The sequence below is a fragment of the Anguilla anguilla genome, chromosome 10 (genome assembly GCF_013347855.1).
Source record: "Anguilla anguilla isolate fAngAng1 chromosome 10, fAngAng1.pri, whole genome shotgun sequence".
NCBI lineage: Eukaryota > Metazoa > Chordata > Actinopteri > Anguilliformes > Anguillidae > Anguilla > Anguilla anguilla.
The window spans coordinates 38,015,117-38,039,745 of NC_049210.1; the positions used below are offsets into that span (position 1 = coordinate 38,015,117).

Sequence of the window (24,629 nt, forward strand, 5' to 3'; positions counted from 1 at the left end):
CACCCGCAAAAAAGAAAACATCTGCTCATTTATAGGAATGGCCTGTCTGGGAATCCCTCTATTCCATAGAATAACTCCAAATGATGTGCATGCTGTGATTACTCAAAACGTACCCTCACACGATCACTTGCGAACTGAAAAGGGCGGGTGAGTGTCTCTAAGCCGTAGGTTCAAAAGCTAAAACCGCTTGCCTTGCCTGATTTCTTGGAGAATTGTTTTGCCTGACATTTGTGGCAATCAGTGGCTGGGCGAGTTAAGCCGTTTAGTCTAATATTGGAAGATCGCATCGTCGGCGTTAACAAGTTGAAGCAACAGAAGAGTTTACAGGCCGCTTCTTCACTGAAACAATAATGAAAATAGGCTCATTGTGTGGATTTATCCCTGAAATACGAAATTTAATTAGGCTATTACCGATAGCCTATATCAGATTCTGAATGGCCGAGACTAATAATAATAATAATAATAATAATAATAATATGCCAGGTTGTGTTTGTGTTATAACTTTTGAGCATTGTCATTTAAAAAATAATATCGTAAATATAAAAGTATTTCAAACAAGATAAGATTCGGAGAGGGCAGTTTATGTCCACGCAGAGTTCCACCCAGTTCACCAGGCACGTCAGCCTGTTTCACATACACAAGATTAAGTAGCAAAAGTGACATCCAAGACCAATCGGCCCACCCAGGAGGACCGCGACCGGCGGAAAGGCTGTCAGAGCCCCCCTTTACACCATTAATCTTCAAGCTTTTCCAGTGCTGCCAACTCGCATCTTCTTCAAACGGGACAGGAAAGAGGACCGATTCTGTTTTTCTCTTCTCACTAACCCATCGATTAACTCTTTCGGCCAAAGAGCGACGTAACAGCTATTGCGCCCTAAAACGTAGTCTACTTGGAAATGTTTGTAACAGTACATAGCAAATTCGAAGTCCTTTAGCTTCCATTTACCTGCAGCAAGTGCGCTTTTGATGAGTCGACGTGCGTGTCATTTTTGCTCCTAACATTTTTGTGGTTTAGCGACCACTACAGTGCCTGTGCAACTGCAAAGTCGCCGGGCCAAGCCCAGACAAATTAATTTGATATGGGAACAAACGGACACCGAAGGTAGAGGATTACCTAAGAGCCAGTTGCTGAAGGATAAAACGATTTAGCATACGGTGAGATTATAATAAAATATGACAGTAAGCGTAAAGAATCCTTCAGGGGGAAAACTGCGTTCCAGAAACTTGTTTAGCCCTACAATATAATCTATGATTAAAAACACCTGTCATAGAAGTCCACATTTTAAGTGAGAGTAAAACGCATATCAGGAGAAAATATATATTTCCGGATATACGTTTAATTTTTGCTTTTTTCTTTCAACCCGAGTTTATTATTTATTATTTCTGGACCATACATAGATTGTTAGACAGGCTTTTGACATATGCGTGAAGTTCTTCTATTTATTATTACACATATATAATGATTTGTATTCCTGTAAATTTGTCACCTTTTTTAAGCACTTGTTTACCCACACCGAATACAATAGGCACAATAAGAACAGAACAGGTGGCATGAGCATGTGTAGCCTCTTCCATAGAATTGTAGGCCACCAGATCATAATACTACAGAAAGACTACAGAAATCTCATATGACAAAAGGAGTGTCCTGCTGGCACTGAGGCCTATGTGGAATCTTACAGTCAGAATGTGCTATTGTTACCAGTATGAAGGGCTTGGTTTAAAAGACTGCATTATGTGTTTTAAGACATTGATTTATTATTATTATTATTATTATTATTATTATGGAACAGTTACATAATAATACAGTTACAACTCAGCAGTGTTTGAAGTTACTGAAAAGGGTTAAGATAAAAGATAAGTAAAATAAGGACAAACAGGACAACAACAACAACAAAAAATACAGACTCAAAAAGACAAGCAATGACAGATCAAACAGCACACAAAAAAGTTAATGGCAAGATAAAACTGCAAAAGGATAGAACAGATCATATCTGTTCTATCTTGCTGACCTGAGTGATTTCTTATAAATCAGCTCTCCGATAGGGTAAAATTTGAAACCACTGTGATGAATGAATCATCACTTAGCTAATTAATTTAATATCCCTGGTATATTACATATAATAAAATTAATGCCATTGAGAACCAAAAACAGTTACAGTACCTGACTGTGGTTTGGACTAATACACTATGTGGAAGTAATTACAGGTTTTAACTAAAATATTCAGTTAGTACTGTTAATCATCAAAAGTGTAATAATGAATGAAACAGTAAAGTAGACATTTCACTTTCTCTTGGTAGCAAACATCTTGGGCCTCAAATGGAAATAACAGGCAAGTCATCTGCCAATTCCCCTTTTGCCTAACTTTAATAAAACAGACCCTCATTAACACAAAATGGAGAATGGTCTCTTCGGGCACATCAACCTTCACACCACTTCCTTACGAGTAATTGGTCAACAGCGACTTTGATCTCGCCCTTGATGGTGGCTCACAAGTACCCTTAAAGGACAGAAGCACACAACCTGCTGGTGATGAATGGGAACGTGGAGACAAATGATACAGGAGCCGGTGGAGAGCAGAAAAAGAGTGTGCAATGTAGTGGTGCGCTTTTAGATCCACGAGAGGGCCTTCCTACTTGAGTCTTGTCCGAGGAACTGAAGAGGAATCCGCCCAATCTAAAAGTGATCCTTTGAAGAGGACTTGAAGGGGACTTTTTTATTTTTTTGGAGAGGGGGGTCATATGTGTCAGGTTTTTGTGCTCCACTGCCATTTAACTAAGCTTGTTTTGCTCTGAGGCATCAAAGGTACGGTAGGTGGAGTTACACTCTTACTCCCCCCCCCCCCCCCCCCAAAAAAAAAGGTTCTAGCCATTTCATTTCTGGAGAGTTGAGATCTCTATTGGCATTCCACTATGGAATGTTCAACTATTATATAGTGTAATAAATGGAACTCTATTCTTGGTTTGTGGTTAAAGAGAACTTGGCAATCAAGTCTGTTTTTTTGTGTTTTTTTTTTTGTTTGGCCAATATATCCATTGCTTTCATTCTTTAGTATTTTGCTATTTTCCTTAACAGAAACAATTACATTGGGTTGCATCATTTGAAGAAGACAGGATGGTTAACTGCCTCTCCGTTGTTTTTCTAGTGTTCGGAGATGTGAAAATATATACGTTTTAGAAAGTATGAAATAGTGAAAATAACTGAGAAGGCAAGGAGTGAGTAAAAAGTATGAGAAGAATATGTCCCATGTTTAAAAGACAATATGGGATGCAGTACATTCAGCACTGGAAGATATCTTATTAAGAACTGAGTGTTGACCAGCATTCTGAGCTGAGAGCTCTGCAACAGGGACTCCCCACAGAAATGCTATGATTGATTCATAGCAAGGTCAGGGGAGTGTGACTTAATTTATCCTCCATGCGACCAAAGGCATTACTCATGCTCTATTCTTGTATTAAGGTGCAGATGTAGTGTACTGTATTGTACGGGCTGTTGGCAGTGGCTTGCAAGGTCACCTGACCCAGGACTTGTTCAAAGGTCCACTGCCACTCAGTCAGTCCCTGCATGCAGGCTGTTAGCACAGTATTGGAGCTGTTATCTTTCAAGCGCATCAAACCTCACTGGGATGGCAGGTATACCATCCACCAATTTATGCCCAATAGATATCCAGCACCAAGACTTTGGTACTTTTTAGGGTCTCCTATAGAAATTACCACAGTGACCACACATGCTCATGTGTTTTTGTAGAGATATGTGTTTTTGTAGAGATATAATTTACCAAAGATGTCATCAGATCAAGTTTTGGCAAATAAGTGATTGCATGGAAACTATGATGTGTTAGCTGCTTCCAAAAATGGGAAGACTGAATGGCATGACTAGTCAATTGGACTAGTAAGGTCCTCTATCATGACACTCTCTAGACTAAAGTCATGGGAAGAATATATAATCTGATAAGCCTGACATTTATTTTATGACAGAAGTTACAATTGGTAGTTAAGTGGCATAAACCTAATATCAGTGTGGCTTTAAAATTCCTTTCACTGAATATGTGTATAATTAATCATATGTTTACATTTGGAGTGAAGCTCCAATCCTGCTACTAAAAATTTAAATAATAATAATAACATAGAAATGGACTGAGCGTTAGGTTAAAACTGTAAATCATCAGTTGTAACATTTCAAAGATAACACTGTCAAACCTGCATGGATTGAACAAAAAGCAAACGATTGCATATTTGTTTAGAAAATTAACTAAACAGCTATTTTTATCGCTGACGACCACAGAGTGGAATGTGAAATGTGGAAGGAAAACATATCCCTCCAGTGTCCCTTTCAAAGCCTGACACCGATTCACTTTTTCCTTTCGAATCGGGGACGACCCGGGAACGCTCGCCCACACGGTTTACCCAAAAAAAAAAAAAAAACAGTAAACGCTGGAAGCGGTATAACCTAACCGAACTTAAGCACGGGGCATTTACATAATGCATGTTACATCTGAAAGACGCATCTGATAGACATTAGCATTACGAAATGCTCTCAAAGGCAGTAGTAGCCTACGCAGACAGCTGTGATGAACTCGTCATAATTAACCATGTCTGGGCAACTTTATAAAGCTGTCCAGAGGTTTGAAACGTTAAATGGTTTTGACATTAGACATTGGGTTCGTTTCTGATTTTTTATCTCCCCATTTATCTAGCAGAAGGCATAACAGTGATGTTGAATGTAGTTTCACCATCTGTAACAACTTTTGAAAGCAAAAAACCAGAGCTCACTTCATGAGCTTTTTAATGCACTGTAGGGCATCAGGCCACAGATTACTCGAACAGACTGAATTTAGTGCTGCAGTATTACTCTTAATAAAACTTTGTCTTTTTTTAAAGTGCTGACAGCGAAGAAATGGGATATGCACAGGTATAAGTGTTAACACCCATTTGTCAAAATGTGTGCCTCTGAACAATTTATTTCCACAATTACTGGTACAGAGGCACTGATTTTAATTTAAATTTAATATGTGGCATTCTTATCCAATACTTACATTACTTCTGGTAGCTCAATGTGTTCCATTTCAAGAGCATGGAATCCTGCGTCCATTTCAAAAGCCTTGTTATTGCTCCAATATGGCAATCCCGGAATGACTTACCAGCAGTACCACAAGATCCCTGAACCAGTTTCAGGAGATGAGTTATTGCCCAGTTCCATGAGAGGGGGGCATTCGCCTTCTAGAGATACCTATCTCCCTATATTGCCATAATGGCCATTTGTAAATGGGAAATTCTTTAAAGACATTTGTGAGACTAAACAAATAGGCATTAAAAATAGAAGCTAAAAAACAAAACCAAAAGAGAAACCATAAGAAAAGGTCAGTGTGAGAGATTATGGCCTTTAAATGGCTAAATCAAGGCAGATAGTTAATAGCTTGAAATATGTTCAGGTGCATTGAGGTTATGACAGAAAAGTATGACAGAGAGACGTTCGCTCGTGTAATTTTATTCAGATTCTAATGCAAGTGTATAAATATCAAAGGGTTAAGTGGACGGACAGTAAGTCCGTTTATTTCGCGGACCTCCTGGTCCTTTTGTCCCATGAGAAATTGGCCCCATAGGACTTGACTCTTGGTTTGGATGTCCTCTTCTCTTGGATGTCGTAACTCCAGCCTGCGTAAATAAAAACAAAACAAATCGAAACTACATTTGGATTCAGACCACCATTATCAGTTGTTTCACTGATGGCTGAGGAACACTCTCAACCATTATGTGATCAACAGTGGTTCCACCCATGAACACACCTTGTCGATTCTGTACCAGTAAGTGGATGCGAATCGTAGCCAAAGCCCCAGGAAAGCTTACCGTTTTTTTCAGCGAAAGCAATAGCGTCTTCCTTGGAACTAAAAGTGAGGATCATGTTGGACAAAGGATCAGCCCTACAAGAGAGTACAAAGAAAAACATGCAGAAAATAAATCCAAATTGCGTGTGATGCATTATTTGCTGCATTGCAAATAATTTAGCAGACACGCTTATCCAGAGAGACTTACAATTGAAGAGCATATTAACTTAAGTGCATCCACTAACGTTTTCAAAGCAAGAGCTGGCTCACAACTCCCAGAGTTTGTGCAACATGATTAAAGTGCTAAAGGTTCACTTATGACAACCTAGCCTAGAACCATAATACAAATCATATATTCATCCAGCCAACATCTGTACATTTTGCAGTTAGTGCACTTAATTTCCAGTATTCATTAAGTGAAGCAGTCACATGACAGTGCAGTGCAGACAATCTGGGGTGTTTTTCCAGCTGTTCAAACAATGCTACTACCACTTTTCGTTGCGTTTTTTGATTATAATTTTTATTTTATTTTTTTAAACAAAAACCAAACATATAATGACGCTGTTCCTAATTTTCCCCTCCATTTCAGGATGGCCATGTGTACAGTATGAAATTTTTTTACGCTTTCTAAAGGTTTGGCTGGCACTTTTTTGTGTGAAGGAGGTGGATTTCAAATAAGCCTGAATGCACACACACATTGTGAAATGTGTATAAAGCAAATGTGTGGTACATGAGGTTGGCGAGAGAAACACACATTTTTCTCAAGATGTTAAGTGTGTGTAAAGCAGGCATGTAGATGTGACGTGAGTGTAAAGCAGGCGTGTAAATGTGAAGTCTGTGTAAAGCAGGTGTGTAGAAGTGAAGTCTGTGTAAAGCAGGTGTGTAGATGTGAAGTCTGTGTAAAGCAGGTGTGTAGAAGTGAAGTCTGTGTAAAGCAGGTGTGTAAATGTGAAGTGTGTTTAAAGCAGGTGTGTACTTAATGGGGACAGCGAGGGAAACGTACGTGGAGGCCCAGCCCATCAGCGGGTTCTCCCAGCGCTCTCTGGTGTCGAAGTCAATCCTCCACTTGCGGGTGTTGTTGACCCCGGACTGCATGGCTGTCCGCGCCGGCACGAAGATGCGCACTTTTCGGGTTTTGATGTGCTCCTCTGGAACCCCGGTCAAAGAGGTGATGTCCTGGGACAGGAAAGCATAAGTAAGACAAGGCTGCGGGCCACATTTCTGCTAACAGTCCAAGCCAGAGCCGCACATATTTTAAGTACAGTATCTAAACAAATTAAACAAAACAAAAAAAAATCAAACCTGAGTAATTAACAAAATCATATTTTAAAAAGAAAAAGAAAGAAAAAAGAAAAGAAAAAACAAGCATATTCTGGGGCAAAAGGGATTCTATTCAGCGATCTTTAGTGAACCCAGTACAATTCCCCAGGGAATTAGCTAACAAGCGACGGGAAGTCGGTGACAAAACACTGACAAACCTCCCAGCTCGCAGCCAGCAGCCGGGCCAAGGCTGGGAGACCGGGTCCCCTCCTTTCAATACCGCAATTTCACACGTTTCAACGGCCATTATGACTTCAAAGAATCAAATTTTCCCTGTCTTTTAGCTGGGAAAAAAAAAAAACACATCGCTTTCGCTTAGCTGCCAGGTGATTTGTACAAAGCTTTTCGCTTAAACTCGACACAAAAGCGGGCTCGATATCTGTTCTCTGATCTGCAAAGTCGATCAGCAGATACACGTTATGAACTAAGAAGCCATATACAGTGCATGTATCTGCTACAATGGTGGGTTTTTCTAAAGCGTTCTGTAAAGCCAACACAGTGTTCGTTTTGTAAGCAATTCAAAACGCCGCCATCCTAAATGGTGAGTAAAATTAATGTGTGATTCACTTCCCAAAACATTTTCTTTTCAAAAGAGTTAACTTGGGCTGAAATCAGGCTGAGGCATTCTCAATCACGGTTATTTCTTCAGCAATGGGTTCCAGGCTAAGTCCCCATTTGGTCGACATTAAAATTGTCTGAACATTACTCACGTTCATTACCTGCAGAAGAACGAAACGAAAGAGACGAGTAAAAAGAATGCCTGGGTTTTTACCATATTTGTAACAATTTTGGATTACTGCTTTAATTTGCTGTTAATCAAAAGAATATGATCAATGTGCCCATATCTATACAGTAAAGCCCATTCTACGCCGAGAATTGTTCAATGTTCTTCTACTAAAAGAAAGACTGTTCAAGATGGATGGCAATTTCCGTCCTAGCACATGTACGGGTTAGTCATTACCGCCATAGTATTAATAATCCAGACTATGGTAAACACACATCACCTAATCCTCCGTAAACACATCGCAGACCTTTAAAATTTTCTTCCAACACTCCAGATGCTGTCAGCCTAAAGCAGCTTGGATTGTTTTATAGGAAAAATAAAGTTTGTTTAAAGCGTTTTGTTTGGATACCGGACTAAAGGTTTCTAAATATGCCTTTTATGAAAGCATTTACTTGGGAGCATGCTCAGAAGAGACAGCAGACCACATTTCTAAGGTTTTCATTTTCAAACGTTAACTGCCTTTTTCCAGGACACTTCAAATTCACTTAGTTAAAGTTATCTGCCTACGTAAATAGTACTTGGTAAAGAAACCTATGTGGTAAACTACAGCAAAAGTTCTCTGTCGTATTTAATTCACACAAGTAGCTAATCCACAAGTAACTATAAAAGTGTGCGCAAGGTTGGTAAACATGTTGTCACGATTGCAGATTCAAACACATTGTACATTCGATTCACCGCCCAACATATTCAAAGTCTAGACTTCCATGATATTCTTGAATACATTAAGGAGAAAAAAAAAATAACTGCTTCAGGGGAGACTACAGAAGGGACAGGGGCACAAAGCCCTATACAACAAGAGCGACGGAGGCTGGAATGTGGTGCTCCCAGGGAAAACTAGGAAAGGAGATTACAAAGGGAAAACCCACACTGTGGCCACTTTTCTTAAACGTACAGGAAGCAAAATGAGAACTATGAAGTTTGACACTATTCAGGGGTCTACAATACCTGGGTACGCAGACAGAATGGCCCGGCTTAAGAGTCGCCAGGAGAGGCTCGCAAAGTCTCCGTCACGCCAGAGCGTGTCGAGATTTCTGACACCTACGGCCTTTCTAGGAATAAAGAGCAGGGGAGAGGATTCAGACTCGCGGACCGCAGACCTACCGCGCTACAGACTGTTCCCTGTTTTTACAGAGGCTTCCAGTGCAAAACAAGCACGGTTTTTTAAAGAGCAAAATGTGGGGCCAAATGGAAAACATTGAGAGCGAAAAGAAATCAAGGTCACTTCAAAGAAGAAAATAAAAGAGAACTGGATGAAAAACGGTTGTGTTGTGGTTTTGCAGAAGCTCTCTAACCGCAGGCAAAAAACCTACAAAACAAAACATGCCCTGCCGTCATATGTTGAGACGATGAAAATGCACACAGCAGATGTGACATCAGATGAATAACTACAGTATCAATTAAGCCATAAAGCAGTCACAAACAAATGTCTGTGTGCGAGAGCATGGACAGTCGCTCGCAGATCATTCGAAGAAACTAGTCAGATAGTCGTGTGCTTCCCAAAAATTCCCAGTCCTCTCAATTTCGTAGCAGGTGCACGGACATTATATTGTCCAGACATAGCAAGGGCAACTTAATTCATATTAATTAACGTTCCATCATTAGCAGGACTAAAAAACAGGTGGTCTACTCTGAAGGTCATAGGCTCGTAATGTAGCTATGTTACATTACAAGCTGGAAATCTGTGTTGCATGCCCTGCACAAGACTGTAGTCACTCGTCCTGTGCGATTCTCTCCAATTCCTCTTGTATGACCTCGACATGTGACAGTTCATTAGCCTCCGAGCCCAAAATGCCACGTTATCCCTGCTCATCCTGCGAATGCTCAATGTGGCTCAAGTCCAGCAAATGCAAAGTCAACGGCATAGACCGTCATCTTTTCTGTTCTGACGGGAAAGCCATTGTTAGAGCAGCATTGTGGGGACGTCTGTCGGCCTGTTGGAGCGGCATCGCATCAAGAACGCACTCCGGGAGTGGAGGTCTCGGGACGTCGTTGACGTGCCGCAGAGCAAAGTTCGGTGGAACGCTCAAACTGCTGGCGGTGCCGTCATCCGCACTAACCTCTGGCCGCTATAAACGAGCTATACAGAGCAAAAACAGAGACGCAACGCTCTGTTTATGAGCAGCATTTGTCCCTGGCAGGTGCATATCCCACATAAAATAAAAGTCAACTCAACTATCAGAAGCTGGGGCCAAGTATCTCCATGACCAGTTCTTTCCCAGTAGTTTTTTTAAGTGACTTCCAGTCCATGAGTGACCCTTACATAGTTTGGACTGATTCACAGATGATGATCTTTTTCCGTAACTTACTGACTTAACAGGTTTCTACAGCCACCCTGTCCAAATAGATTAGCCAGTCACTGACAAGAATGGTCTTTCTGATAAAGATAACATGTTGTGTAAAGATATAGGCTACCACATAAACATCAAGATGAATGACAAAAGGCCTGTTCTCTGAACCTCTGAAGGCATCTTGGTGAAACACATTGGTTTCATCGATACATTTTTCATTTGTTTCTTAACCCAAGTGAACAAGAAGCCCTCTTTAAACTGTCCTCTGAATCTAAAAAAACAAACAAAAAAACCTTTAACTTCAGTTTATTTTTGTGTATGACTAAAGTGGGTTCCAGAAAATTACTGACCGACGTTCTCACTTTCGTTCCTCCTCATGGTCATTAGTTAGAGCGCCAGAACAAGGGGTGGAAAAAAATACACACGGCAAACTGGGAATAGCGCGATCCATCACTGCGCAATGACACGCCACTTACGCTCTGTGCGGTGAAATTTACTCGCTGTTACATCTTCCAGCCCCGATGAAAATATCATCTGTCGGGGGCAGACGGGTGCTCCTCTGGTGATACATTTCAAAAGCAGTCGATGTTTGTGGGGACCGGGTTACGCGGCACTAAAAAAATGCGGACTTGAAAAGCAATTAGCAGATGGAACTCCCGTCATCTGGCCCGCCACACATGCAGATCCACTTACTGTACGGGCCGTAGACAAACCTAATACGCCCGACCCATCTGCTCGATACCGCTTTCATTCCAGAGGGAGGTCTTAAACCTCTGCGGAATATTTAGCAGTCTAACGGCGTTGAGAATTCTTTTACAGCTTTGAGCACTTCTGAAGATCAGAGGCCTTTTTGTACCACTCCCGGAATTAATAAAAAATGCCTAAATGTTGCTAAAGAAAAAAATGTCGGCTATACGTTGGGACAATTCTAATTTGTGTGGCTCTACACTGTGGTGGTCATGTTCTTAGCGTGTCTTCTCGTGAAGGCAGACAAGTGTTGAGTGTGGACAGAGAAAGAGATACAATGGTACTCACGGAGTAGGCTTTGAGAACATTGTGTGATATCATCAGATTACATTGCAGGGTGTAAGACCGAGTGGCCAGTCAGTCAGTTCATCTGCAAAGATCAGGATCAAGCAAGGAAGCCATGCCAATGACCGACGGACACCGAGCAGAATCGTACAGCTTCCACAGCTCGGAGACAGGTGAGAAGTGTCTTAACTCTTAGAGTGGGAGCAGGCTGCTCTTGGGTCAAGGGTAAGCAAGCCTCAACAAACCACTTCAACGCTCAATCTGATCTGGTGAACGCCACTTCATTGTACACACTGCAGCCAACTGCTGTCAACAAAGAAGGGAACAACTTCTTCACACCGCCAAGAGCCTAGGAGCCATGTGGAGGCAGCATGATGAACAAGACCAGGGGTAAAAGCTAAAATATTATCTGTTTCAAGTCATAAATCATGAAAGGTTGGCCTTAAAAGTCAGTGATATTTACCATTAAAACACAACCCGCATGCAGCCACCTGTTATACAAGATGGCTCCTCTGCAATTCGAAGGCACTGAAACGAAATTGATCTGTTCAAGCAGTCAGCCCGAAAACGGTCTCAGTTTTGCCACATACAGTATATACAGTGCACTTGAAGGAGAGCACTGTATATACGGTATCCATGTTCTCCATTCTCACACTCCTGTAAGGATGGTTGCGCAGCTGCTGCAGTAATTTCACAGGACAGGGTTTCAAACTCTAAACGTTGCAGACACAGCTGTCTGACTCCGTAACCGGTCGCGCACCAGTGTACGATTGCTCTGTGCGTAACGGTAGCCATACCGTTACAGAGGGATGCGATCGATACGTTTCACCGCGTTCTAGAGCAACTAGAGCAATCCCACAAGCCAGTATACAATGCAGACTTTTTGGTATCAATTTGATTAAAAAGAAAAAAATACATACAAAATACCGTGTGTGGGCAGAGCAAAATTTAACAGGCACACGCATGCTAAAGGAATTCTTGAAACGGTGTGTGTGTTTGAGTGTGAGTGGTGGGGTTTAATGAAATCCAGCCCAGCGCACCAGCCTGCATGTCCGTGTCTCTCGTTCTTCGACAGAGCGGGAACGGCCGCCGCTGGAGAGCCCTTTAAAGGTTACTCTCTCTTGAGTGTTAAGTAAATGAAATACTATTTAGCGGATAATGCATGAAGCCTCTTGTCTAGCCCCTTCAAACGGTCACATCCTCTGACCCAGTGCTCCAGACTGAGGCCTTGAAATTTTTCGCACAAGAATGCCGTGTGAGGGGCAACCAGACAAAACAGACACTTGAGATGTGCGTGCTTGTGTGTGTGTGTGTGTGTGTGTGTGTGTGTGGTGGTCAGGGTAAAGTGGGGGGTTGACAGATTACACTGGAGGTCTGTTGCCGAATCTGCCTGACAAAGACCTCCGTTCAATCTAACCGCACTGCGCTTTGTTCTGAACTTTGAATAAAGAATTTTTGAATGCCGCTCGTCTTGGAATGTTCAGAGGGCGAAGCTAACGAAAGAAATGTAGAGCAAGATCCGACAAAACACAACGCTCTCTTGATACCTTTTGCTTAAAGTCGTGGACAAGGTGCACTTGGTTAGACTGAAGAATATTTACCAGGAAGGCTTTTGCCTTCGCAATGATGAGCATTGTGCTGGTAATGAGGTGAAATTGCACTGAAGGGACCATCGCTGCATGCCAAATCAGCAGGCTGGCACAAAGGGACCGTTGAGCGCTGAATACCTGTTCAATGCACCCTCCGTGCCCCCCCCTCCTCATCACCTGCTCCCCCCCTCCCCAAATCCCCTTCCTTCAGACTTGTTAAACTCTAAGTGCTCTCTGACAAGCTCAATAAAAAAAAGCTTCACAAGCAGTTAAAGGTTCTAGAATTTCCTTTATTTGGGTCATCCTCTCCCTGCTTGAACTCTCTCCTTTCCGCCCAATAGGATGTAAGCAGCTGCCCTCGGACATCCCGCGTGAAACTCTGTGTCACTGGCCAGGCCGCCAAGTGGTCTAGAGGCACAACGCGCGGAATCAAACTGCAATGGCTAAGGAAAGCAGGCCAGGCCATGGCAGGCTCCAGAGGGGGAACCCAGGGGCCACACCTCCACGCCTCCCTTCAGCCTAGTACACATGCGAGCGCTTGATAGAACCTGGCCTGATAGAACCTGGCTTGATAGAAAAAAACAGGCCTGCCCGGGCTTCCGCTGCGCTTGTGCACAAATCACATAACTGCGCTTTTCTGCTTTCATTTGACTGGATACACATCAGTACATAAAACGGTCGGCACGTTAGCGCTTTGTACGGAAGAGAGTAAAGCGAGCATAAGCAATGCGGCGTTAGCCGTTTTGCGGTGCCCGTGTTACGAAACGCCCGACAGCTACAGTGTGCGCATGCAGCAGACAGCTTCGTGGCCACACCACGTTCTGTGGGCCGAGTTGTTTGTGCCCAGCTTCATGTCACAATGAAAGCTCTGTGGCCGGCAGTCTGAGAATGGCTGGCTTCTGAGTGGGAGTCTATGCTTTTTTTCTGCACTTCTCTTTTCTTTTTTCTGCCTCTTTTCCCCTTTACTTCACAGTGGCCCCAGCTGGGAGCTGAGAGGCAGTTAAGGGGTTAAGGGCCAGTGCCAGTCTGACTGCTCCACCAGTCTGGGAGAGGCTGGCCACCTCGTTTTACCCCTGCCCCAACACGTCTGCTCAAACCTCACCCTGCCCCAAACACGTCTGCTCAAACCTCACCCTGCCACAAACGTGACCACTCATGCATTTTCCTGCCCCAAACACACATCCTCAAACCTCCCCCTGCTCCGAACCACACCTACTCACCTCCTGAACCTGCCCTGTACCCACATCGCTAATGCACACTACCCTGCGCCCACTCCAAACCATCCCTCCCACAAACACTCCACAGTACAGCACATCCCATGCCACTGGCTGTTAAACTGTTAAATAACAATTATTCATTACCAGTCATAAACTGCATTCATGCTCATTTCTGATAAACACAGCATTATATTTTAACATTTAGCAAACAGCAGATGATGCAGTTTTGAAAGTCATACCATCCTTTCGAACTGTGAACATGAAATTGTTGTACCTTCAATCTGCGACAATGCATGACAGCTGAAAACATTACTTTGTGTTGCACTGACTGAACACTGATGAGTTACTGAAATCATCTGGCGAATGGAGTGGGTTGGATTAGTGTGCGTTCATAGCACTAGGTGAGAATAGGCCTCAGTAGCCACTCCAGACATGTGGTCCAGTGAAAGTGTTCAGACTGTGAAGGTGAACGCAGGCCGGCACGTTCAGGGCGAGGGACCCTCACCAGCTTCTCGTCCACCGTGATGAGCTGCGACTCGCGCTCCGCCTTCTCCGCCGGCCTGCATGCCGAGGCGCTCACGGACCTGCAAGACAACAAGCCAGAGAGAGAGAGACGCTTCAGCCAGGAGCCTGAGGCGTGAACGCGAACGCGAACGCAAACGCGAGCGGTCGTGCTTGAACGCGAACACAAACAACCGTGCGTGAACGCGCCGGCCGAAACGAGCCGTCCCGTAGGAGGAGAGGAGGATGAGGGGAATGCAAAACAAAAAAAGAGAGGACGGGCAGATCCCTCCTGGCCCGGTCAGCTCGCTCTGCCGGGAATCCCACTTAGCGGTAGGTCGCAGACGGTGCTGGGCCACCGGCCAACTGTCACCTGCCGTGCAAATACAGGGGGGGGGGGGGGGGGGTTGACTTACTGAGAACAGAAAATAACTGACACTGCTGAGGGCAAAGACTCTTTCTCTAACTTACCCCCCCCAATTCACAGTGTGTCATTAGAGGACAAGGCCAATCCCGGCCATGGAATCTGAGCTGGGCACCATTCCAACAGTGAGGGGGCGGAGGAGGGGGGGATGGGGACGATGGCGGATCAGCACTTTTCAGACTTTGACGCGAGGCTCTGCTCGGCTTTCCTCGTACAGAGGGGCTCTTCTCGGACAATGTGGCTGTGGCGCCGTGCCACCCTGCTCTTTCATCTGCGTAATCGCGCCAGTTCTTTGAACAGTACAACATTTGACGAACTAGCGACTCTGCGGGTGCCCCATGCCAAGAAACTTTGCAAAATCGTGCAGCTTGATATTGGTGCAGACGCTTTTCTTACGCCTTTCAGTTACAATATCATTGGTTGACCTATCACAGTTTGGACCTGAAACTTGTCTTGCACAGTGCTGTGCAGCAGATAACTCACAGAGAACACTCTCACAGAGAATGGAAAGAGTGAGGTGGTTGATCAGTGTGAAGTTCAGATGAGTCGCTTGTTCTTGAATTATTTAATGAACAAATGCTAATTAATACCACCCTGATGAGCAGGCTGCATCGAGGGAATTTTTTTTTTTCTTCTGATGGTGCCCTGGCAGTTAATGTTCTATGTATGAAACAGCATATTGTTCTATGTATGAAACAGCATATTGGACTGTTGGGCTCATAAGGACACTTCATTCATTACCAGAAGCTTGCAGAAAACGGGGCTGATGGCTGACATTATACGTCTGATTTTTATCAGGTCCACAGCTGTCTAGTTTGTCCTCTCAATAGCCTATTCATAACTATACAACACTGCAAAAGACTTCATGATTAAAGACACCAACACCAATAAGGACATTGTGTACTTTTTACACCCACACATATGGACCTCGTTGTGTGGCTGGGGACAGTGTCATGCTGAAATGTCATTGCATTACGATTTGCCTTCACTGGGAACAAGCCCAAGCCATGAAACACAGCCCCAGATCAAGGGGTGTCCACATACTTTTGGACATATAGTGTGTATATATACTGTGCAATTATGCGTGTAAGCCAAACATATTTTGAGAAAACACCTTACGTAATCTAACGTAATGACGTACATTTCATGGACAGGGCAAGCTAGCCTGCGGACCTGTTTACAAATACGTATTCGCTACTCACTAATGACGACGTTCAGCTTCCCTCTCTGCAGGGGACAGGACATTTAATAACACGTCCTTGCCGTTAGGTAACTTGCAAGAAAATGCTAACAACTACCGTTGTGCGTCAATTTACTGTTCACAATGGGCAAACGCAGATAAAACCCAGCTACATTAGCTTAACAGCCAGTTGGCTTGTTATCTTTACAGGTAACATTAGATCTAACAACTCAGCTAGCAAACCATTCATGTAAACTAGCTAGGTGATGTGAACGCCAATTCGTCAACTAGCTAGCTGGTCTGGTTAGCTAGGTGAGCTTTGGTATGTCATCTAGAAACAATGACGTGTTACCAAAAATGTTATTTATAAAGGTAATGCTGGGAAGACTGGTTAGCTCGTTTAAATGAGTTAGCTAGCTTGTGTTAACGTTAACTCCTAACTAGCAAAGCAGAAGCAAAGTACGCAGATGTCGCAAAACGTTCATTTAGGAATTGACTACAAGGACATTGCTGGAAATCTGTCAGTCCGTTTATGCAGTCTTTACGTCTTGCGCAGACACATACAGAATCGAAATTGGCTAAGTTAGCAAATGACATCAGACCTGTCTAGAAATTGGATTTTGTTACAACGATCAGTTTTGGCTAGTTTGCTATTCTCAGAAGCTAGCTAGCTAGTGGCTATACAACGAACGGTAGCACCTGGTCATTCTGAAGCTGTACACACGCCTTTTACCAGTACGGATGGATCTTGATACTGAATACAATGTTTAATAGTAACAAAACACATTGATTAGAGAGTCACATTCTTTACCTGGTTGAATTCAGCAAAATCTTAGTCGCTGTATTCAGCAAAGATAACCGCCTTAGACCCAAAAGTGACATTGAAGACGCCATATTCCTACCGTAAAAAATAAATTCTACGGCAAGCGCAAAGGTTCAAAATAGATGCTGTTCAACATGTTCAGTTGTACTGTAGCGCACCATGACTGATTTAGCCTCATACAATTTAGTATATTAGTATTAAATCTTCTACTATCTAACGAAGATATTTCAAAACGTATATTAACACTGACTCAGGTCCGATGGACCTTTATGTTAAGGTAATTTTCTATAGATAATCATGGATGCTAACCCATATACTTTGATTTACTCACCACTTGGCAGGCCTAGTTGTAGTTAGTACAAAAATGTGCGTGTGCATGTATGTGTAAATTATTATTATTATTATTATTCTCCAAATATTACGTGATTAGCCCTATTCTTAAAATTGCACTACCCACAATATTATGAACTTTCTGTTCTTTTCAACGTGTACTTGTCATGCTGCACTGTAAAAAATAGTAGTTGCATGAGCTACTATTGTTAGGCTATTTCATGTCAGTAGTAAATCAAACTTTTTAAAAAGGTTGAAAATGGAAACTAATTAATGTACACCATTAGAAGATTTCATGTCACATATTTGGCCTAACTTCATTATTATTTTGGACAAAGTGAAAAAGACTTGACACATAACAGGGTTAATCCTGCTTTTGGATGATTACCTGAACTGTCTTGATTTATGTGCACCAAACAACATAATCAAAATAGATCCAGTCATATTATTGCACCATTGTTCCATGGTATGTTCAATACACCGTATGACAAAGACAATAAAAAACATGAATTATAAGGGAAATTTATTTTATTTTCACTCTTCATATCTGTACAAATACCATCATAACTTTTTATATACATTTTACATTTACATAAAAAAATACAAAACTATATATTTTCAAACTGATTTTATGTTTTATCTTGTCATGTTTGAAAATAAAAATGCATGTTTAAAACAATGTGAAAAAAGTAAATTGATAAAGTCTGATATATTGTTACTTAGCTTTGTATATCCACTTAATCTAGGAGCTCTGCAAGAGCTATATGGAGCAGAACATTGGATATGATGAAAAATTGCATTGGGGAAAAAAGGCAAATGTTAATGGCACATTTTTGACACAAATCAAGTATCTTCCCAAAGCCATTGATATTTGAATGTGGAAAACACAGAATACTGCTACTGAATATTTCTACTCTGTCTGCATTAGTTCTCTGTCTTCAGGACAAAAATTGGCCTACTTTTTGGGGAAAAAGGCTCATTTTTTAATATTACTGTGCTGCACCATATAAAGTACTTTTGCAGAACCATTGAGATAGTCCCTTTGGTCAGTTATAATGAATTGTAAACAAAACCAGAAACATTTATGTACAATAGTGAATGACAGATTCCCCAATAAATAAAACACACAGGCTAACATGCATTTATGTGTAAAATAAACATCTGAAAAATAGAGAATGATAAGCTATAAGCAGATTTTTTACAGCTCACGGAATGCAATTTACAGCTTGCAGAAGATTTATACTTTACATGGCAGCACTGTACCACACAATAAATAACACTGCTTCTCTTTGGACAAATATATTTCTTCATAATAAAAAAGAAAGGAAATTACAATGAAAAACAAGTGAAAAAAACCTAAATAAAATGGTAGAGTCAGCCAGACATCATAAATGTATAAATTATAAAACACAAAACACAGTATAAATAAACATCTAGCAGACCGAACTATATGTATACTTTTCTTTTTTTGTCTTCAAAAATAAATAAGCATACACATATGTACAGTATGGACATGATTCCTTGCTCTAGGATGGTTCCAATAGTGGTGGCGTTTTTATCCGTGCAGTAACGATGAAAAATGGATATAAGCCGTGTAGTCCTGGTCTTCATCCTCATCCTCATCCTCCTGGTCTTCGTTAATGGCTATATGGGACAATATATGATAGCTGTTGTATGAACAAGAATCACAACAGCACAGAATCTCAGTGCATGTTTTCAAAGCTCTGTGAAAAGCCCCAGCGTAAGCTTTGTGTTTCGTTTTACACGGCTTGGCAGTCGATGGCGTACCACGGCAATCAACAATGAGCTGTGGGATCTCAAATTATGCAACAAAATCTACATAATCTAAAAAGTCAGGGTTTTCTACAAAAAGGTAGGGTGGGGGGGGCGGGGTGTGTAGCTTGAATGGGCTTTGCCTCTATTTCGGCAGATTCCTGAAAGAAGGCAAAAAGTGCTCTTGTGTTCTAGGATTTTTGCTTTTCATCATTAAGGTAACCTTTGTTTCTGACAGAGCTGCTGCCACCAGACCGGATGACACCTTGAATTGCAGCTTCACTTTAGATGGGCAGGCCAAGAGGCAGCTTTGAGGTATTTTCTACAATACATTTCACAATAGAAACAAAATTATTAATCACACAGGCAGAGCGACAATAGACGTGGGCAATCCCCTAGTACTCCACACTTCTGATGAATTCAGACAGACAGCACATCTACTACTAACAGCAACATAAATTCAGCTGATAGATACTGGCTTTCTATTAACCGAGTTGAAACAAGAGAGCATTGTTCTACAAGCTTCCACTGCATATCCTGCAAACTGTAAAATGCCATATTTATAAATTCACAAGGTGATCATAAAATTGGTCCATTGGAATTGTTTACATACCTTTAGGCATGGTCACATTTAATTAAGTTCAGTCCAAGCAAAGACGTGGAGAACAGTGGTCATTTGCAGTGAAAATAGCATTATTCCATCAGACATGATGAAATAGCCTTCAATGTCTTGGAATGTAACTTTGATGATCATGGCTACTGAAAAATGAATGGCAGCTCCAAAACATTGAGCACATAAGAAGAGTAAATGTGCATCATTGGTAGAATGAACAGTGTGAACAGACAGATCACATGTTGGCCAAATTGTATGACATACTAAAATGGCACCAATGTTACAATCACCTAATGCACATTTCATGAATAGATATACCCAGCATTTTTCCTATACACGAAGGCATAGATGTCATAGCTGAACTTAGTGCATTTGAAGTGATTGATTACAGCCAAAAGCAAAACAAAAAATATAAAATAATAACAAAAACATAAATACACTTTTTTCAAGAAAATAAAAAATATATAATAATAACATTATGGCTATGGCATTTAAAAGCTGCAAAGATATGACTTGAAGTCTCTGTTCAGTTTAACAACACTACAGCAATCAAAAGGCCTCAAGAGTATTTAAGGCAACCTGCTCTGGCAGGTAGTGTGTTACTAAGAAGACCACACACCCATCTAGTATTGAGTATCAAGATTCTAAATGCCAATGTTAGTTTTCAAATATATATTCCTGTTAGTTGTATGATGTTAATTAGTATCTCAATGGCTCTTGAAATGATTCATCTGTTCTATTTAGTTATTCATACGTTTTTTTTTTTTTTTTACAAAAGAGAATGAATGAAACCAGCACAAGAAGTCTTGCAAGTATTTTCATTCATAAGTCCTTTTTGAGGCTTATTCTGGAAGGGTGGGGGTTGTGGGTTGGAGGTTGGGGGGTGGTTTGTAGAAGTGAAGGCTGCTGGGTAATGTCTTTCACTCTATGGATTACTTACAGTTGCAAGATCCAGAATGCTTAACTTCCAGGAGAACCCCCAAAGCGCAAGCGGCCTGCTTCATGGCGCACTCGCTGCGATACGTGGTGTTATCGCTGGCGCACACGGCCTCGTCCGACCGACTCTCCGGACATATCTCGCCACACACGGAACAGCGGCCCCGGCTCATCCGCGCATCCCAGAGACACTTCTTTCCCGCGCTGCACTGAATGTCATCACAAGACTTGGCCTCTGCAGCAAAAAACAAGAGAACATTAACTCCCTGCATGCTAACACACGTAGGCTACCTCCGTAGCCACCATTTACTAACACCAAGTACTAACAATACTTGATTCTGGACAGGAATTTGCATAGGGATTAGTATTTTTAATTTACATATTGTTTTTTATTGTCCCAGAAACTTTGAGCTGACTCAACTGTTGTCAAGTGGATTTTAGTTTGTGCACTGTGTCATTGCATTGCCAATATCTACCACGCAAACCGAGATCCTAATACACAAACAAAATAAAACAGCCGGGAAACGTTTTACCAGCATAAATACATTTATTACTCCAAAATACATTGGTATGTAAGTACAAAGTGCAACATATTGATAATAGCCAATAGATAACAATGGCTATTACTGTCAATTAATGGGAAAATAGGATCCAGCTCTTTTGACAGTACAGACTTATGGTAGAGCTTCGTTTTATATTATTTGTTGGCTTTTGTACTTACTAATGCATTTCCCCTCGTATGCAACTCCAATTGATCGGCCAACAAGGCATGTAGCCCTTCTCAAGTGACAAGCGCTGGCATAGATGATCCCGTCGTTTCCACACAGGTATTGTTCAGGTGATGTTACTTCGGGACAAATCCGATTACATGTCACACAATACGCATTATTGGTCTGGTCCACTACGCACGTAGAGCTTCCCGGGCACAAAACATCACGACATGTCTCTGTACAAAGTCGAAAAAATGAAAAACAAAATTAGAATTACATTTTAAAAAATAAAAGTGCCTCTCGCGTCATCTCATGCTTAAGTCTCCCTTCTCACTATCATCGTGCAATAAATGTCGGTCGTTGTAATTCTACGGCCAAGCAGTTGGCTATAAATCCCCATTTTAAAGTAGGCTATTACTGGTGTAACATGGTCAACAACAGCCACTGACAGTAAACACCTGTAAAAAGCTGGAAAACAACGCCGGATAACTTACTCTTGCATTTGCCCTGATATTGCACCTCGAGGTCTGGGTGACCTTTACACCTCGCTTTCAGCAAGGCGCACTCGTCTCTGTACGTCTTCCCATCGGTGCCGCAGACAGGTCCTTTCCAGGTCACGTTTGAACAGTCCGGGGCGCAGACGCAGCGAGGCTTGCTCCTCTTGTTCATTTTACATCGTTTTCCCGGACCACAGTCGACGTTGTCACATGTTTCTGTAATTAAATTATTCACTTAGCCAATAGGATCAAATTAATGCATATACTCGCGTCGTATTTGCACACAGGATATCGCAGATGATCACAAATAGCCAAGCTAAACATCGTCGAACAATATACTGCTACTAATTGTGTTAAATAGTAGACTGCTATAAATACTTGCAATTGACCCAGTTTGCAACTGCAGGTTGAAATAAATGCATCGGAGAAAGTAATGCCAAGACAGACAGAAGACAGCCACCTTTGCAGGGCATGCAGTTTGGAGCTCCACCACTGAAGATCATCCACCTAAACAGCGTGCTATTCGGGACGTCTTCCTCAGTCCACGAGGTCCCTAGTCGACCTCCTCTACAACATTCTTCTCTGCTCATTCCAGAAAGGTAGAGGACCTGGCACCTTCCGTTATTCCCCTGCTGCAGCCAGCAGTTACCAGCTGTAAAATAAATAAATAAAGAAGCCAGTCGAATTAACGTCTGAGGGCACTGACCCAGACACAACACGCGCACCATGTCTTGGCTTATGCCCCCACCCCCGCCCGTCCTCCTCCCACATGTCGTATTTTGTCAGATTTTGCAATTTAACACTTGCTGCCTGATCTCTGTCTATCTACTGACAGTGTGTCGAATAAATTTGGAAACTGTGCAGCATAGCCTACAGCGTGAAATTTTCAACCACATAGCGCCTATAGCCATTTGGACAAGCCATTACTCCTTATGTTAGGAGCTTCATGGTTCTTAAACAGAAATTTGCACGAGCCTACTACCAAATACTCGCATTAATATGTGCTTCAGTTTTTCTAGATTAGCAGCCATGTGTAACTACAACACATGTTTGTCTTTTTACATGTTATATTTTTCATATAGTTATTATAATTATACCAATTGTTAAGAGTAATAGTTTTATACTTGATTCGGTTTCTCCCACGCACTCTCACACATTGCTTTTGTAATCTAGCCTATTCATAAGCAGCCCAAAGCAATCTGTGTCAGTCAGCATTTATCAAAGAAAGAGTAGGGCGAGACGCAACAATCTAGGCACCGTGGCGCAACGGACCCAGCTATGCAGTCACGCAAGGTTTGTGTTAGCCTACTTCGTAATTATTCCACCAGGGCGAAAGTTTCTGGATGAGTTGGGCATTGGATTTCATGAACTACCTAATGACTCAAAGCTAAGTAACCTTTCTGGTTTCGTCGTTGTGGCAATCGATTTAGGTCAGCAATGTCAGGGTTCTGATCCAAGCTAAAATGTTAGGATTTTCGATTATAATGACAGTATGTTATCATGTAATACAGTTAATCCCGACATATGTCCCTGGCAATAAATTGATTTTATTCCACGTGTAAATTTCCCACCGCAAATCTCTGAGCTGAAAGGGAATTTTTACCTGAAGTTGTCATCAGATATTCTGAACAATGCTCATGTAGGCTGCTTTTCTAGCGTATTGCCTACACCATAGCATTAACAACATCAACAACAACGACAATAATAATAATAATAATAATAATAATAATAATAATAATACAGTTTACTGCGTTGGGTAAAAATGAACTATTTTATTGTATTCTATCTAGAATCCAAGTGGTAAATGATTTATGTGCAAATTAAAGCATGTTTCACGGTAACGCAGAAATGTAGGCTGAAGAAATCGGGCAACCAGGCACTTTTAAATAGCACTTTTTTTTAGCGCACCTGCTCCTTGGAACCCGTTGCACGGCAAAGCACATGCCACACGTAGTCAAGTAGCAAGTTCTGTCAAAATAACTGGAAGTATTTATAAAAACTTTTCCACTGTGATCAGTTGGCTAAAATGTTGTTTGTTTGAGTGGTTAATGTTTACACTCCCACCCACATACTTCAGGCGAAATCGTTACAAACGTATTTATTGGCACAAACTTAAAAAAAAAAAAGTAATATGGTGCAATACAATAATGTAATTGATCACTTACCGAACACTTTCTGATCTTCAATGAAATAACAGAGCCATACGAGTAAGAAAAACATGCCCGGCTGGAGCTGGCGTTGCTTTAGCATCCTTAGCATGTTGGAGGCAAAGTGAGCGAGTCTATTGGAACAGGCAGCGGTAAAGTAATCTTCTTAAGAAGGCAGTGTTGAATGAATGTCAGTCTGTGAATGCAGCCTCTCTTTTTAAATCTATAAGGGTCTCAGGCCGACTGTCTGTGGTGGGCGGTCTTCTAATCGGTGGGGGTGGGGAGAAAGGTTTTTTTTTTTTTAGTTATTTCAATCCCAATCAGGTGACATCTCTTGTCGAAACTTTCCCTCGCTGCAAGAGTATACAGTGGGAGACCATGTGTAGTGCGCGCGTCATAGTGAACAGAGAAGGAACTGAAGTGGATTAATATAGCGATATTCATATGAGAGAGAGCGATAGTTAAAGAGAGAGAGGGAGAGTGCGAGAGAGTATTGTATTCATTAAGTTTTACGTTTATTTTTCTGTAGAAAGGCACAGGCTTTTGGATTTTTTCCCTCAAGGCATAGGCTACTAGCCTATCGTGATTGTTTATCACTTAATAGCCTACGTTACACATTAGCGTTGATGCTCACTATTAAGAC

At 41.8% G+C, this 24,629-nt stretch overlaps 2 protein-coding genes across 2 annotated transcripts; both read right to left on the reverse strand.

Annotated features, from left to right (window-relative positions):
- Window positions 1-5,465: 5,465 nt before the first annotated feature.
- ndufs4 (NADH:ubiquinone oxidoreductase subunit S4) lies at window positions 5,466-17,119 on the reverse strand. The gene is made up of 5 exons (XM_035435740.1): window positions 16,969-17,119; window positions 14,558-14,636; window positions 6,826-6,998; window positions 5,845-5,918; window positions 5,466-5,652 (listed from the first exon to the last, which is right to left on the reverse strand). The coding sequence occupies exons 1-5, from the start codon at window positions 17,049-17,051 to the stop codon at window positions 5,549-5,551; spliced, it is 513 nt and encodes a 170-aa protein (XP_035291631.1). The 5' UTR covers window positions 17,052-17,119; the 3' UTR covers window positions 5,466-5,548.
- Window positions 17,120-17,820: 701 nt separating this feature from the next.
- Window positions 17,821-24,268, reverse strand: fsta (follistatin a). The gene is made up of 6 exons (XM_035435696.1): window positions 24,005-24,268; window positions 22,300-22,491; window positions 21,837-22,055; window positions 21,354-21,578; window positions 20,637-20,867; window positions 17,821-18,954 (listed from the first exon to the last, which is right to left on the reverse strand). Exons 1-6 carry the CDS (start codon window positions 24,096-24,098, stop codon window positions 18,866-18,868), a joined length of 1,050 nt encoding a protein of 349 aa, XP_035291587.1. The 5' UTR covers window positions 24,099-24,268; the 3' UTR covers window positions 17,821-18,865.
- Between the last annotated feature and the right edge of the window lie 361 nt (window positions 24,269-24,629).

Bases quoted from the DNA above. Each gene is read 5' to 3' on its own strand.
- fsta (XM_035435696.1), bottom strand. From the start codon at position 24,098: ATGCTAAGGATGCTAAAGCAACGCCAGCTCCAGCCGGGCATGTTTTTC. The intron at 22,056-22,299 runs GTGGCTGTCTTC...ATTTAATTACAG, and splicing joins AAACTGCATGCCCTGCAAAG to AAACATGTGACAACGTCGAC. The intron at 18,955-20,636 runs GTAAGTAATCCA...TGTCCCATATAG, and splicing joins GCATTCTGGATCTTGCAACT to CCATTAACGAAGACCAGGAG.
- ndufs4 (XM_035435740.1), bottom strand. From the start codon at position 17,051: ATGGCGTCTTCAATGTCACTTTTGGGTCTAAGGCGGTTATCTTTGCTG. The intron at 5,919-6,825 runs GTACGTTTCCCT...ACTCTCTTGTAG, and splicing joins CTGATGGGCTGGGCCTCCAC to GGCTGATCCTTTGTCCAACA. The intron at 5,653-5,844 runs GTAAGCTTTCCT...TTATTTACGCAG, and splicing joins TGCTTTCGCTGAAAAAAACG to GCTGGAGTTACGACATCCAA.